The sequence below is a fragment of the Astatotilapia calliptera genome, chromosome 17 (genome assembly GCF_900246225.1).
Source record: "Astatotilapia calliptera chromosome 17, fAstCal1.2, whole genome shotgun sequence".
Lineage (NCBI taxonomy): Eukaryota > Metazoa > Chordata > Actinopteri > Cichliformes > Cichlidae > Astatotilapia > Astatotilapia calliptera.
The window spans coordinates 16,740,602-16,757,370 of NC_039318.1; the positions used below are offsets into that span (position 1 = coordinate 16,740,602).

General features: G+C 42.0%; 2 protein-coding genes across 3 annotated transcripts; one reads left to right on the forward strand and one right to left on the reverse strand.

Moving 5' to 3' along the window:
• Positions 1-3,117: 3,117 nt before the first annotated feature.
• On the reverse strand, positions 3,118-9,772 carry fbxo7 (F-box protein 7). The gene is made up of 10 exons (XM_026146633.1): positions 9,659-9,772; positions 8,451-8,576; positions 8,124-8,367; positions 6,402-6,653; positions 6,174-6,318; positions 5,997-6,080; positions 5,822-5,917; positions 4,343-4,519; positions 3,731-3,771; positions 3,118-3,502 (listed from the first exon to the last, which is right to left on the reverse strand). The coding sequence occupies exons 1-10, from the start codon at positions 9,691-9,693 to the stop codon at positions 3,194-3,196; spliced, it is 1,509 nt and encodes a 502-aa protein (XP_026002418.1). The 5' UTR covers positions 9,694-9,772; the 3' UTR covers positions 3,118-3,193.
• Positions 9,773-11,320: 1,548 nt separating this feature from the next.
• rtcb (RNA 2',3'-cyclic phosphate and 5'-OH ligase) lies at positions 11,321-15,236 on the forward strand. Of its 2 annotated transcripts, none has more exons than XM_026146632.1 (12): positions 11,321-11,512; positions 11,942-12,020; positions 12,102-12,169; positions 12,246-12,345; positions 12,539-12,695; positions 12,764-12,920; positions 13,011-13,170; positions 13,263-13,438; positions 13,931-14,119; positions 14,195-14,305; positions 14,390-14,509; positions 14,596-15,236. In XM_026146632.1, the coding sequence occupies exons 1-12, from the start codon at positions 11,420-11,422 to the stop codon at positions 14,701-14,703; spliced, it is 1,518 nt and encodes a 505-aa protein (XP_026002417.1). In that variant the 5' UTR covers positions 11,321-11,419; the 3' UTR covers positions 14,704-15,236. The 2 variants fall into 2 exon arrangements, with proteins under 2 accessions (XP_026002417.1, XP_026002416.1); XM_026146631.1 differs by lacking the exon at positions 11,321-11,512 and adding an exon at positions 11,547-11,787.
• Positions 15,237-16,769: the final 1,533 nt, after the last annotated feature.

Sequence of the window (16,769 nt, forward strand, 5' to 3'; positions counted from 1 at the left end):
GTGCGACAAGGGTAGTCAAAACGAAGTTATTCTATAATAAGTTTTATTAGTACAACAAGGATGAACCAATAATCAAACAACAAATAAACAATGTAAACATTTCACAGAACAATAAACCACCAAAATACATCCGACATTTGATCCTAACCCCATACACGCCTGCGCGCACACACATACACACACACACACACACACACACACACACACACATACACACACACACACACATGTTGTGTTTCCATCACTTTCCATTAACTTCCATTCACTTCCTGGAGACTTATCCTGACCCATCACAACTACCTGCCTGAACCTAACCCTAACCTTACCCTGTCAAGCCTTCACCCTAAAATGTAATGATTTACCTTGCCATTTGTCCCCATAAAGTAGGCGAGACATCACAATGTGAGTGTGTAAACAGATTTGTGTCCCCACAACAATAAGTAACACACACACACACACACACACACACACACACACACACACACACACACACACACACACACAATTACTTTACCAACTGACCCCTGAGCTCCTAAGTGTCCCTCAAACCTGATTCAGGGATCCACTCCTCCACTTCCCTGTCACTCCCTGAAAGCTCACTGTCCTCACTTTCTGAGGGAATGTCCCTAACTGCACATTCCCTTGGTTTCCTTGCATAAAAGGTTTTTACGTCCATGTCCTGTAATTATCAGTAGATTGTAAAGTAAAAAACAGTGACTATGATCCTATAAATTCACACAAACACATCTCTACACACATATGCATTATTTTGCCTGAAAAAAATTAGGCTAACTCCACAGTGTTGCCTTGAGGCAAAGAATGAAAATTAACAGTTTTACTGTATAAATAAATTTTAAAAAGTAGAACAAACAATCAAATATACTTTTTAACATATTCATGCACATACAAGTGTTTTTTATATACATTTATTTCACTAAAGCGCTATATAAATGCAAACCATTACTATTATTATTACTATTATTATTATTATTATTATTATTATTATTACTATAATGATGTAAAATAGTGATCTTTATCTTACCTTCTAATGGAGATGTCTCTCATGTAATGCAGCCCCCCCCCCCCCAAAAAAAATGAAAGTCACACCACCTTCAACTCATCCTTTTATTGGAAAGTTGTCGCATTATTTGACAAAAAAAAAAATGTTTTTTTGAAGGCCCAGTGTGAGGCATGAAAATGTGGTTTGTTGCCTCAGGGCAACGCTATGCAGTAGAGGGATAAGCGTGTTAAAAATATTGGAAACTAATGAAATTAATATTTCATTTTTGTACTTACTCGTTTAATATCATTATATATTTTTGACATGAATCATTTAATTAATAATAAAGTTTATGAATAAACTTTTTAGACAAAAATAAAGATTTAAAGAACATTGTAAAGTAAAATCTCATGTTTTCTACTGATAATTTTGTGTTACAGATATGAAAACATTATTTAAATATAGGGATATAAAATAACTATAAGGATATAATAATACTACAACCTATAGCAATAATTTTACATACTACTATAAGAATATATGAGTTATTTCCAAGTTTCTCTTTGTTCACAGCCATTGACATGTCGAAGAGGTTAACACGTGAGGAGCGGATCGAAATTGTGTTGATATCTGGTGAACGCAGTAACCGGGTCATTGCAGCAGATGTCAATGCAAGACACCCTACGAGACCACCCATCGCCCATGCTACAGTTAGCAAACTGCTTGCTAAGTTTTGTGAAACTGGTTCAGTGTTGGATTTGCAAGAAAACTGTCACTAATGAAGAAACATCAGTGGCTGTTCTAGCTTCATTCAGCAAGAGCCCACAGCGTAGCACTCGCCGCATGTCACAGAGTGGCATTAGTCGAACATCCCTTCGGTGGATATTAGCTACTCACAAATGGCACCCTTACAAACTCCAGCTACTGCAGCATCTCAATGAGGATGACCCAGATCGGCGCACAGAATTTGCAGAATGGGCAAAACAAAAATTGGAGCAGGACCCTCAGTTCACGCAGAAGATTTTGTTCAGTGATGAGGCAAACTTTTATGTGAATGGTGAAGTTAACAAACAAAACCACTGCTATTGGTCTGACAGTAACCCACATTGGATGGATCCCTCCAAGACTGTTGGACCAACAAAAGTGATGGTTTGGTGTGGTATATGGGGTACAACGATAGTGGGTCCATTCTTCATCAATGGAAACCTCAAGGCCACTGGATATTTGAAATTGCTACATGATGATGTGTTTCCCTCTTTATGCACTGAAGCTGGCACGTTCCCTGAGTTTTTCCAGCAAGATGGTGCACCACCACATTATGGGTGCCAGGTCCGAGCATTCCTAGATGAACAGTTTCCTGGAAAGTGGATTGGTCGTCGTGGGCCAGTTGAATGGCCCCCAAAGTCTCCCGATCTGACCCACTTAGACTTTTATCTTTGGGGTCATCTGAAGGCAATTGTCTATGGTGTGAAGATACGAGATGTGCAGCACCTGAAACTACGGATACTGGATGCCTGTGCTGGCATTTCTCCTGCGGTGTTGCCATCAGTGTGTGAAGAGTGGGAGAGGAGGGTTGCATTGACAATCCAACACAATGGGCAGCACATTGAACACATTTTGTAAGTGGTCAGAAACTTGTAAATAACTCATGAAAGAATAAAGTTACGTTGAAACCAAGCACACCATTGTTTTTCTTGTGACATTACCAATAAGTTTGATGTGTCACATGACCCTCTTCCTATTGAAAAAACAAAAGTTGTATCCAAGATGGCCGACTTCTAAATGGCCACCATGGTCACCACCCATCTTGAGGAGTTTGCCCCCTCACATATACTAATGTGCCACAAACAGGACTTTAATATCACCAACCATTCCCATGTTATTAAGGTGTATCCATATAAATGGCCCACCCTGTAGATTGCATTTTTTTAATTGACATTTTTCAAACTTCTTCTGTTTGATGTTTAACCCATAAATAAATGGCTGTCACATAAAATTATAACTTTAAATTAAAATGTTTACTTTTTTGTCTTTGTGGAATAAAAGGATTTAAAGATTTTGTTCAGTTGTGAGGTTATAAATGATTCCCAGACAGAATGTTTTAAATTCTGATTTTATTGTGAAAATGAATTTTTGTCAACCCGGAGTCAAACAGGAAGTTGTGTCATTGATATGTGATCAGTGACGGAGTGATCAGATGAATCCTCGTCGGATGTCTGAAGGTCGCCCTCCTGTTGGTCGGATTCTGTGGAAGTCGTGGCGAGGTCGTCTGTGCGGGTCTGCGAGCGGGCCTATGGGGTCGTAGCGGGGGCGGGGGAGTAGGCCGTGGGGCAGGTTTGGTCGCTGATCGTATTCTCCACCGATGATGCCCGGCACCGGGGGGAAGTGAGGGTAGGGGATGGGGTGGAAGATGTCTCCTGGATGGAAAGGCAGGAGGGGGGGGGGGCGGGTCGGGGCAGCGTTTCGAAGTTCAGAGCGAAACTTGTACGACTTTTTGTAGAGCTGGAAAACAAATAAAATCAAATTAAATTATTTACACAAAAAATCCCAAAAAAAAAAAATCAACAACAAATCACATTAAAGCTTAAATTCTGCGAGCTATCATCAATCTGCCCCACATTAGTCTAATTTATTATTACCTTAAAATATTCATATTAAAAACGACACATTAGGAGATTTTAAGAGTTTACAGTTCTTTAGTTATTTACTTTGATGAAGTGTGTTTCTCACCTCTTTCCAGTCTGTGTCTCTGGATCTGCCTGAGCCTGAATCTGAAAAACGGCAAACACAATCAGTCACTTTAATTATAATGATTTTGTTGAAAAACTGGACAATCACAATGAATCAATCAATAAATTTAATTGACTCATGTCACAACTTCAAATCTGTGTAAATTTAGAAAATATTTTGATACTTTTTAGTTTATTTATTTCTAAAAACTATCTTAAACACGGTGGACATTCAGGTGTTTCCCCCACAATTTCTGCTTATTTGTGGAGAAAATAATGACTGATTTGTTTTTACATTTTTAAAATGTTATTTTCTTTTTTAATGCTGTCATTTAAATTATCTTATTCAGATTCTAATATTTAATGTAGAGTAAGCTGTTTAAAACTTCACTGAAAATTATTTAATTAATAAGTAAATTAAGACATTATAACAGGTTTTAATAAGTTAAGGGTGTTCTAAGGGTGAAAAATAGAAAAAAAATCAAGAACATCTAAAAAGCACATGAAAAAGAACATTTAAACAGTGTCAGTGGAACATTTGACCCATAGTTAGAGAAATTTGCAGAAATAATTGTAAAAATAAATGAAATAGTTTTAGGGACTCTTTTTCCACCTGCGAAGTCGCGGCGGTACAGGTGTCTCCACAGCGACGAGTCTGCTGTGGCGACGTTGAAGTGCCGGCTTACCGCCGACAGTCTGACCACAGAGCGAACGTCGAGCAGGCGGAGGACTCGGAGGAGCAGCTCCGGAGGAAGAGCAGGCAGACCGAACGCCACGGGGAGAGCCATCGCTGAAACACATCACAGACTGTCAGTACCAGACATTAGCATGTTAGCACGTTAGCATCTGCTTACAGAGAAACATCATCAATGAAAACGCGACTCAAGCTCATATGAGTCAAACAAGCTCTAAAGCAGCTTCCCAAATGTTTCGGGACAGATTTTACTAGAATTCTTCGGGATATTAACATGAAATAGTTTATTACAAAACAAATGAGTTTGTGTGAAAAGAAAAACTAGAAAAGGAAACTCTGTATGAACTCAAGTCTGAAAGTAAAAAACGAATTTAAGATGGCAAAATAATCTGTAATCCTTTTTTTTTTTTTTTTTTTTTTAACTCATGGCTTCAAAGGTTGGGATGAAACCTTTCATGGACACTCATATAAGTTCTTTATCCAACACTTTTTTACTACAAATAAAAGTTATTTGTTCTTTGGTATTTAAATAAGATGATGTAGTTGATAAAATGGGATTTCGATCAAAATATGTTTTGATCATAAGAAACGTAAAATTGAGTGTCATCTACATGTAACTTTTAAAGCTGCTAATCTTCTCAGTTCGAAGCACATAGAAGTCAAACACCAGAGGACCTAAACTGGAACCCTGGGGAACACCGTAGGTCACAGGTGTCGAACTCCAGGCCTCGAGGGCAGATGTCCTGCAGGTTTTAGATGTGTCCTTGATCCAACACAGCTGATGTAAATCACTAAATGACCTCCTCAACATGTCTTGAAGTTCTCCAGAGGCCTGGTAATGAACTAATCATTTGTTTCAGGTGTGTTGACCCTGGGTGAGATCTAAAACCTGCAGGACACCGGCCCCCGAGGTCTGGAGTTTGACACCCCTGCCCTAGGTGATAAAATACAGAATAAATTTGACTTTTAGAGGCACTTACTGCTAATTTATGGTGAAGTTATTTAATAATGTAATCCCCTTACATAATGCAAGTGAACAGTTTAAGAGACGCTTTAATTACATGTCAAAATGTCTTAAAATTTATAATAAAGCTGCAAATTCAAGGAGTAATCTTTTAATTTTGTATAACTTTAAATAACTTTCATTAAGATTTTGATTGGTTAATATAATTCTCTTTGCCCTGTATGTTTTTTATGAGTGGGATTTTGAGTTTTACATTTTAATTTTAATGAAATTGAACATCGATTTAAATAAAATCTTTCTTAAACTCACTAAAAGCTGTAACATGGCTAATGTTCACAGCAATTTAACTTCTCTGAGGTTTTCTCTGATTAAAGCTGATGAACTGGATGATGTCAGCACCAACATGTTGTGACTCATCTGAGAGGGGGCGTTACCTTCTCTGGCGGTGGCGATCAGTGGGTACGCCAGCTGGTCTTTGAAGAGTCGGGACAGTTTGCTGAGGTCTTTAAATGCTGCTGCAGCACTTCCTCCTGAACAACATCAGACACAGAAAATTAATCAAAGACGCTCCTGTGCTGGTGGCGTTATGCCAACCAATCACAGCTTTACCTGGCCACTCATTGGTCACGTAGCTGGATGCATTCAGACATAGTTTGCGGACAGTGTCGACCGTTTCTGTAACCTTCAGAGTCGCTGCATGAAGAAGAAAAAGGTCAGAAACACAGTGGGAGTTGAACACTAAAAGGTCAAAGAAAAATAAATTCAGCCCATTTAAAGAGGACTCACTGTTCATGACGAGCATTGGGCCCATGCACACAGCCACCACCGAGGCCAGGCTGCTCTCACACAGAGGATGAGTGTACTGCAGCTTGTAGACTCCACCTGCACACCTCCATCCAGCAGGCATCTCACCGGGCTTCAGCTCGGTGCCCTGTGGAGGCGCACACACTTACTCAAAGCGTCTGCCTTCACCTGTTTACTCAGCAGGATATTAACCTGTCCCCCTCGCCTCACCTGAGCAATGAACCCAGTCTCGAGCATCAGGAGATGTCCGGCCACCATGATGGCATCATTGGGACTTGTTGGCTGGGCCGTGTGGTACAGGAGCTCCAGAGAGAGTGGTGCCTGACCCTCCTCGGCCTCACTGCACAGCATTGGCTCCCAGATGGAGGCTGAAGATTCAGAGTCCAGCATCTCACAGGACGGCTGGGACTCTGAAAGGACTGCAGGACCGGCAGCCCCACTGACACTGCTGCTGCTGCTCGGCTGTTTACCAACAACAAAACTGTGAGCTTGGGCACGTCTACGCCCCATCGTCAGGTCTGATGAGTGACGCGGCACAGGCTAAAATAATCTGCTGTTGTTTCTTTGTTATAATAACTTAAAATATAAAACAGACATGAACAACATCAAAAACAACAACCTGCCATAAACAGGTCAAGGCTGATCTCCTTTAATGTTACAGCTGACCACAAACATCAAAACACAGTCAGATCCATAAGTATGTGAACAATGATGCCTCTGCTGACCAGCCTTTGAAAATGCAGGACTCTAATTGGCTGAAATTCCTGAACAGTCAACGCAACACTTTGTTGTCTTCTCGAGTTAAAGCTCAAAGTCTTATTGTTTGATATGAAATATTCTGTGATGACCCACGAGGCTAAACTACCAAGGCTCTGTCAGTTTTCAAATACTTGTGGTGACAACTGTAAAAGACAAACAGCAAGGGGCCTGGATGGGAACCTTGTGGAACACCGTACGATTATAAATCAGTGTTTGTCTTCATTTTCAGAATGATAGGGAATTTTAAAATACCATCAAACCATTACACAGATTTAACGCCCACTATGCTCTTCCAGTGAGTTTGTTTTTATTTTTTGGCACCAGTAACACTGGAGACCATCTCCTGCAATGGGTAAAGCTCATCCTTTTAAACCTTTGCAGAACTTTGTTTTTCTCTCCAGCTGTTCATGAGACGCACATCTGTAAGGATTTAAAAGCGCCCCAAGCACCAAATATATAAATGCTTCTCAGGCTGACTGAGACTTCGCTATTTAAAAATGTGTCTGGTGATGTGAAGCTGAGGATGTGTCTGAAAATGCTCCGTTAGACTCCTGCAGCTTTCCAGATGTGAAGATTTCTACTGCTGCGAGAGAGCCGGTGCTTCCACGATGAAGGCTGGCACGCCCATGACTTTTAACTGTTCTTTAATCCAAAGTTCCCTGAAAGCTTGTAAGTATCAGGTGAGAAAGCTTTTGAACCTGTGAATTCGTCCAGCTCCAAACAAAACATCTCAGGTTTCAGAGGCACAGCTGGTTCACCTAAACACTTTCAGTCTGATGCTGCTGATGCAAACTGAGATGAGTCAGAGTGTCATCAGTGTTGGATGATGTGAAATTAAGTGTGTCCTCGTGTGGATCCACAGAAGAGAAGCTGTGAGGGGGGTGTGGCCCTTTAAACCAGCTTTAACCCTTGCTGTGTGCTCTGTGGTGTGTCTGTATTTGCGAATTATTTTATGTTATAATTCAGCTCATAAAAACACGAGAAAGTAAAACAGAAACTGTGCACTGAAGCCAGAAGTATGTGGATGCTTTCTGGGCCTGTTTCTGATCTCTGGCCGAGGCAGTCTACAGTCTGTGTAGACTGACCTCCCACACATGGACTGGAAACAGGCTCGATATGTCTCACACACCTATCCAGCCCACCTGAACAACCTGCTGGAGGTGAACATCATACCTGAGTGGAGGCCATGATGGGGGTCTGCTGGCTTTGCCTCTGGTTTGCAGAGCTCTTGGCTGCCGTGTAGGTGGAGCTTGTAGACGAGGCTGAGCTGGTTGAACCGGCGGCAGCTGTGGCTTCAGACTGAGGCAGATGGACACAGATCAAATCTCCGGACACGATGCCGCAGGATGCCAAAGTCTGAGAAGTGTCCGTGAGCAGCTTGGAGCCGTTCAGAGACAAACCAAACTCTGTGTCTGAACTGAAGCGCAAGTAGGGAGTCAAATAACTGAAACTTTATAAACCACAACTCAGATTACAGAGTTAGACATGTGCAGCACCGACCTGAGTCCATGTGAGGACAACAGCATCTCCTGGATGTGATCTCTGAGCTCTTTCAAACTGGGATCTTCTCCAAGTAACTCCACCCGGCTGGTCTGCCTGTTGATTCGAACTCGCAGCTTCATGATGCTGCTCACACACAGACACAGGAAGAGGACTCACACTAAGTAATGCACAGACTGCAGAGGGCCATGATGCTCTTAACAGAACTGTATTCACATGTTTGGATTTTATATCACGCAGTCTGATTTTTCATATAATTTTATTTCCATGTTGTATTTAATATTTTATTTATATGCAACTTTGTTTTATTCCTTTATTATTATTATTATTATTCAAAGGAGCTTGCAAAGAAAAGAGTCTGGACTTCTTTAAGTTACTTGAAGAGGTTTCACCTCTCATCCGAGAAGCTTCTTCAGTTCTGAGAACCTTCACAGACATTATTATTATTATTATATTTTTTCTTTATTTTAATCATCTTTCTATTAATGTTTAATTGTTTCATTTCTAATTTTTACTAATAATTATTATTTTTGTATGCAATTGTATTCATTTCTTTAGTATGTATTAATCTATTTCATTTTTTGTTATCAGGTTCTTATTTTTCGTTTCTTATTGTATTTGTCTTTCTCATAAAAATATGTTGTCAAATTTCACTAAAAACAGATAAAAAGTGAATGGAGTCTGGTGAAAAGATTCCAGCTGCTAAATCAGATCATCAGTGAACAGTGACGTAATATCTAATGAACTTTAACTAACATTAATTTAATCTGTGCACATATTAAAAAAGTATCACGTGATTTTTACTGTGCACAAAGTGACTCTGATTCAAATCCAAACCTCACAGTAAACTTTAGCTCATTAAGTACGAAACCTCATTACAAATCTGCCAAATTTAACTTTTGATGAGTCACTAATGACGTTTTGAAATTTCTTAGCAGCTTTAGCTCCGCTTTACCGCTAAAACGTCACATTTAGAGGATTTTCGTTCATTTTGCGCTGATTTCAGAGCGTCGTTGGTTCTCTGTGAGGTAGAAAAATATGTAAAGAGCTGCGTGAAAACAAACGTTTCGTTTTCGTTTCCGCAGTCTTATCGTTAGCTAACGTTTCACTGACGCTGCTGCTGCTTAGCGCGGGTTAGTGTTAACTAACCGGGTTAAGGAGCGTTTGTAGTCCTGAAAGCTGGAAGTCAAACAGAAGAACACTCACACCGTGAACTACCGGGAAAACATCCACGACTCTTCATGTGCTTCTCTGTAAACACACAAACCTGCAGCGCCCCAAAACACGCACACACCGCTTCCGGGATGGATTTTCATAATACAACACGTCGAGGGCACTCAAATCAAAAGTTTATAAACCAAAGTTGTTTTTTTTTAAAAATCGTAATAATTCTGTTAGAATAAATGTATTATGCCGTAAAAAGGCCCAACTTTTCAAAATAACAACTTTTATTAAATTAGATGCATGTATTTATATTTTTTATTTATATGTACGCATGCATTATGTTGCTTTGTGTAGATTCTGCTTTTGTTTTGAAGGCTTGTCACTAAACTTCCTGAATCATTATCCAAAATAAACTTTCGTAAAACTACAAATACGGCAACCGGGCTGCATAAAATCCTGAGTATTCTCCAGAACATTTCGATTGGTATGAATAAATCTGCAGGGGAGATAAAATTAATCATCTTTATATACTGTTTAAATAACGGCATTTTATGTTCCCCAAAAGGTTGATTCTGTTCATCTGGACGTAGCTTTGTCAGTGGGAGAAACGTTTCATCACTCATTCAAGTGACTTCTTCAGTCTCAGCTGACTGTGGGTTTCCCCAGCATTATAAACAGTACATTTGCACGATAACTGAAACTAGCCCACTGAATGAACTGTGGGCTGTGAGGTCAGTTCCTTGATCATTAATATGCAAATTATCATTATCATTGATCCATAACCACTGATCGAAGCCCGTTGATCAAAGCCCGTTGATCAATGGTACTCATTGACCATGAGTACCATTCACAGAGAGTTGGGAAATGTCTGCAATCACAGCATTGTAAGATAGTGAAAGATGTACCCTTACTGTATTTTCTGCTGAAAGTAGAAGAAAAACAAGATGATGGTTTAAGTTGAAAATTTCCGCTTCTTATTTCTGTCTATTATATCTTGAGATCATTTAATGAATTCACAGGTCAGTGCTGCTCTCTCTTTCTTTGCTAATATAAGTCAGTGGATCTCACTCAGCAGTGTCTGTCTCTGTCATTTATCTCCATAGTAACCATCTCAGTATTTATTATATAATATTTATTTAATGACGCTTTGAATCTCCAAAAATTCAGTGATTAAAAAGCCAAGAAGCTGGATGTAATTCAGCCAAAGACTCTATGTGGAGCACTTTTATTCCACAACAGTATTGCCATGACAAGAAAAAGAAATCAGAAAAGAAAAAACAAATTAGTGACTGATGGAAAGAGCAGACTGAACACACAGTTCAGGAGGACAGGGCCGTGTCTTATTTGCAGCGTGGGCCACCAGAATACCCAGAAATCATAAATACATCATCGATGAACGACAGCAAAGGTTGTCGGAAATGACTGAAAGGGAAGGGTTTAGTTTATGATTCACAATACAGCAAGGACACGTGTGAGTGTGGGAGCACTGTCACGGGCAGGAACTCCTCACAGAGGGCAGGAAGTGTTTCCATCACAGAAATTGAACCCGCAGAGCAGGAGGAGCAGAGAGATCCTGGAGCACGTCCACACACTGCTGTTCTACTGAGGATAATACCGCATAGAGAATAACCGTGGAACACTGAACAGTAGGTGGCAGTAATGCGCGTGCAGCCTGTTGAGCGTAGAAGAAAAAGAAGCCGAAGAAGACTCTTTTCTTCGGCTTCTTTTTCTAATCTTACATTAGACAGCCAGTGAAACGCGGCGTTAAAGAGTGAGATTTGCCGTTTTTGGTCGTTTGTGGAGTCATGAGTCGCAGTTACAATGATGAGCTGCAGTTTCTGGATAAAATCTCCTCCACCTCCTGGAGAATCAAAAAGGGCTTCGTCCCCAACATGCAGGTACGAGCTAACAGATAACAGCTCACAGCTAGCTGGTAACGTGGCTGGGCTGACAGCTGCAGGTGACTTGATTAAACACAGGTGTCCACGGCATGAGAGGAGAACATCAGAGACAGTAGAACACAGGAGCTGACGGAACCCCCGAGAAATGCCGAATAAGCACGAGGCTAAAAATGATTCTGAACAGCAGCACAAACTTAAAAACGCTTAAAATGATTTACGAAAGTTTTAAGTGTATCTGTTCTGCTCCACCCGCGGGTGGACGCTGGGAGGAGGTGACTCTGCTCCATTTTAGTTTATTTTCAGTTGGTTTCATTGTCTCACAGAAGAAAGATTCAGAATAATCATTAAAGCGAAGCAGGGACGCTCCTTAAAAGCTTTTATTTCCTCTGCTGTCACCTCTTGACTCCTCCTCCTTTTCCTCTTTAGGTGGAAGGAGTTTTCTACGTGAACGAGTCTCTGGAGAAGCTTATGTTCGAGGAGCTTCGTAATGCCTGCCGAGGAGGAGGTTGGTGACCTTTGAACCCCTCTGAGAGCCCCCTCTACCTGACCTCCACCCTCCTCATTTCTCTCTGTTCCTCCTCCTCAGGTGTGGGCGGGTTCCTTCCAGCCATGAAACAGATTGGGAATGTGGCGGCGCTGCCGGGGATTGTGAACGTGAGTGTTGCCGTTCTGTATGTGTCCACAGTAAATGTTTTGCTTCGTACTCAGGGTGTCTCTGATTGGTTGGCAGAAATCCATCGGCCTGCCAGATGTCCACTCTGGGTACGGATTTGCTATCGGGAACATGGCAGCCTTTGACATGGACAACCCCAATTCCGTGGTGTCTCCAGGTAGGAAGTACTATGATAAAACATAAGCAGGGTCCTCTAAAACCTGATGAAAAATGAATGGAGTTTGGTGGGAAGCTATGTGCAGGAAGTAAAAAAATCTTCCAACCTGTGGATTTCCCTGCTGTGGTCACCCGTCATGAAACTTACTCTGTGACCCACCCTGTTAAAACAGTACTTCCCATGTGCCCTCCAGGTGGCGTGGGCTTCGACATAAACTGCGGTGTCCGCCTGCTGAGGACAAACCTGGACGAGGGCGATGTCCAGCCGGTGAAGGAGCAGCTCGCTCAGTCACTGTTCGACCACATCCCTGTGGGAGTCGGCTCCAAAGGCGTCATCCCGATGGGCGCCAAGTAAGTAGAACAGAACAGACCTGCCTCTCCTCACCTGTGTGTCACCTGACTAATGCATGTGTCACCAGGGACCTGGAGGAGGCGCTGGAAATGGGCATGGACTGGTCTCTAAGGGAGGGCTACGCCTGGGCCGAGGATAAGGAGCACTGCGAAGAGTACGGGCGCATGCTGCAGGCCGACCCCAACAAGGTGTCCTCCAAGGCCAAGAAGAGAGGCCTGCCGCAGGTAGCCCTGCAGCTCACACCTGTGTTCACACCTGCAACCCTCTGCTGGTGTCTAAAGGTGTGTGTGTGTGTGTGTGTGTGTGTGTTGCAGCTTGGCACTTTGGGAGCAGGAAACCACTATGCTGAGATCCAGGTGGTGGATGAGATCTACAACGACTACGCCGCCAAGAAGATGGGCATTGACCACAAAGGCCAGGTGTGTGTGATGATCCACAGCGGCAGCCGAGGCCTCGGGCATCAGGTTGCCACAGGTACGAGTGCCGCCGAAATGGATCGCCGAATATTGCAAACCTTCACTTCTGCCTTTTAAATTATCAACGAAAACACCTGGTGATATTTACAGATGCTCTGGTTGCCATGGAGAAGGCGATGAAGCGTGACAAAATCACGGTGAACGATCGACAGCTGGCCTGCGCTCAAATCAACTCTCCTGAGGGGCAGGATTACCTGAAAGGCATGGCAGCCGCAGGAAACTACGCCTGGGTCAACCGCTCCTCCATGACCTTCCTCACCAGACAGGTACGCTCACCTGAGCCGCTCTCGGGTCATAAACGCACCGCTGCACCCGCCCTAACAAGAGAAGTGACCTCACATGGTGCTTAAAGCGCAGCTCTTCTCATGAAGAAGTGAGTTCCATGATCAGGAGGATGAACCCACTCTGTTCCACTCCGAGTCGGGGATTCGACGAATGCACTTAAACGCACCACAAATAATATAAAAATACAACTGTAAAAATCATTAATGTGATAGAAAATTCAATTTCTGCTTCTGTTCATTTGTTTTTTATTTTCGTTACATTTTTTATTAATTTTTTTAATCTTTTAACTTTTATTTAATTCATAATTTTTGTGTATTTCTTTTGTTTTCATTTCATTTATAGGATATTCTGTAATTTGAACTTCCGGCATCGGATTGCTGTAGAGTCTAATAATGTCCCGATTCTGCTATGATCGTTATGGGGAGAGGGTTTGGGTGAGCGGAGTCTGTAAAAGCAGTTTTCGTGTCTTTCAGGCCTTCTCCAAAGTGTTCGGTACGACGCCGGATGACCTTGACATGCACGTCATCTACGACGTCTCTCACAACATCGCCAAAGTGGAGGAGCACATTGTGGACGGGAAGCAGAGGACGCTGCTCGTTCACCGCAAAGGATCCACGCGAGCCTTCCCCCCTCACCACCCCCTCATCCCCGTCGACTACCAGGTAAGAGCACGTCATGTTCGTCTGTTTACTCGCCATCATGATGTGAGTCTTGCCTGAACTCGCTGCCATTTCCAGCTCACAGGTCAGCCGGTGCTCATCGGTGGGACGATGGGGACCTGCAGCTACGTCCTGACGGGGACCGAGCAGGGCATGATGGAGACGTTTGGGACCACCTGCCATGGAGCGGTACGAGTCTGAGCGCCCTTCGCGCTGTCACATGGTCAACCTTGGTTCGTTTCATGTCTTTAAGCAACTTCCTGTCTGTTTCAGGGCCGAGCGCTCTCTCGAGCAAAGTCACGCAGGAACCTGGACTTCCAGGACGTCCTGGACAAACTGGCCGACATGGGCATTGCCATCCGGGTGGCATCGCCCAAACTGGTGATGGAGGAGGTGAGGGGGAGGAGTCAGGGTGGGTTTTTATGCACTTTAAGCTGTTTTCTGTTTGCGTCTGACTTTTTTTTTTTTTTTTTGTTAAGGCTCCTGAATCATACAAAAACGTGACAGACGTGGTGAACACGTGTCACGAGGCTGGCATCAGCAAGAAGGCAATCAAACTGAGGCCGATCGCTGTCATCAAAGGATGAAGCTGAACCACAGAAATGACTCATGGGCGAAAGATGATAAACACGACTTTTCTGTTTGGAGAGAATTTACGTTAAAGAAGGATTTAAAAAAAAAATAAAATAAAAAAAAAGACATTCTGTTTTTGTTTGGTTGCCAAGAAAACCAGATCGCACTGCAGTGGAGGTCAGAGGTCACCTCTCAGGACTGAAGTGGCCGCTGTAGTTTCCAGTTTCTGCTTCATGAGCTCTCTGAGACACGTCCTCAGAAATGAGCGGCTGCACTTCTTGCAGATCAAAAAACGAGCCGCTGCGGCTGAAATTTTTCTCCACTCAGCATGAAGTGAGTCCCAGAAGAAAAGCTGGATCTGAATCCTTTGAGATAAATGCAGAAATCTGCTTTCATTTCAGTGTGCTCACACTACTGCAATAAAAATCGAATTCATGCCTTAAATGTGCGTAATAACGAAGACTGTCTGAGAAAACGTAAACATGTTTAATTTCTGTTTAGTTTCCAAAAAAGATCGACTTCAATAAAGAACCAAGTTTGCAGTGAACGGGTTCAGTCTTTGTTTTCCACTGCTGCTGAGAATACAAACACCTGTGAAGTGTTTGGTCCACAGTGAGAAAAAAAGATTTTATAAAATGAAAACAGATGTGCTGTGGATGAATGATGTTCTCCTGTTTTAGGACGTAAAGTCAGAGCTGTGAGTTTAGCTTCTTCTCAAGAAGCAAAATTGAAAGAATTCGTGAATTTCTCATATTTTATTCCATTACATCTCAGGATCCACCTCTGGGAACGTTTCCGGACACGTTAACCAAATAAAAGCAGTCACATGATCTCTGTAGAGGAGGTAAAGTCAAAGTCACTGTCCTAATCCCACATGTAGGCTCAGAGATTTAATCTCACATTACGACTAGAGATGGCACGATACCACTTTTTTTATGTCCGATACCGATATCATAAATTTGGATATCTGCCGATACCGATATGAATCCGATATAGTGTTTTTTTAATCAACAAAACTTTTTTAAATATCTTGCTGCATTTTGTATAAGTTCATACTCAAGTTTAAAACAACCACACTAAAGCTATTCTGTTATACCTGTATGCAAAAAAAAAAATATTTCATAGTTCAGCAATACTGATCAATCTAATAAACTTAAACCTACACCATCCTCCCTATTCTGGTATTTTAAAGAGTACTTAGCATAAATGTTAAGCAACCTAACTAATAGGGTTCCAACTCCCAGCAACAACAAAAATAAAAAAAATAGGGAACCACCCCTCACGCTCCACCTCATGATGCTTAATCGACGTAATCAACCTTAATTTGATGCAGTGTGAAAAAAAATGCACAGAAATCAATTATTTTTCAAGAAATATTAAATAGATTCAACATCTTTCTTCAACAAAATTGCAGACTTCACAGATGGTGCCTTCCCAAAGGAAAAAGTACTATAGCTTACTAGGGTATATTAGACTTAACAGTTACTATATGCAGTAATGGACTTCTATACATTTTACATCAGATTAAAACTTTGGGTGTAAGATTCAGATAAATATTAAATAATTAAAAGCTAGACATTTTAAATGAGAATAAGAAAGAAAAGTATGTCTTTGTGCCCCCTTTTCCCTGTTAATGCCCTATCGGCCCCCCTGGCTAAACTTTTCTAGATCCGCCCCTGCACAGTTACCAGCGTCAGCTAAAGATCCTCGAGTAGAAAGTAATATTAAATACATTCTAACAACAGCTGATCAAGCTTAAACGTGCTGCTGTTGTTCAGCCGCTGGTTTCCTCTTTCTGGTGCAAAGTGGGCCAAAAGCAAACAAGAGACACGGACTCGCAACAGAAAAGCCGATCAGCTGATCATTAAGCAGTTTCATGATTGAAGTAGCAGCCGGAGAGGCAATCGCTCGTTAAGCTTAACGCAGGAATGCTTTACAAACATTCAGAGATGGACTTACACACTTGCTTTACTTCTCTCAGGGATAACTTTGTCGGAGATGAAATGCCGGGTTGCTAGCGAAGCTCCAAATGCTATTCAGACCGCCGACAGGTCCCGCATGCCACAGCCGCTCTATCACG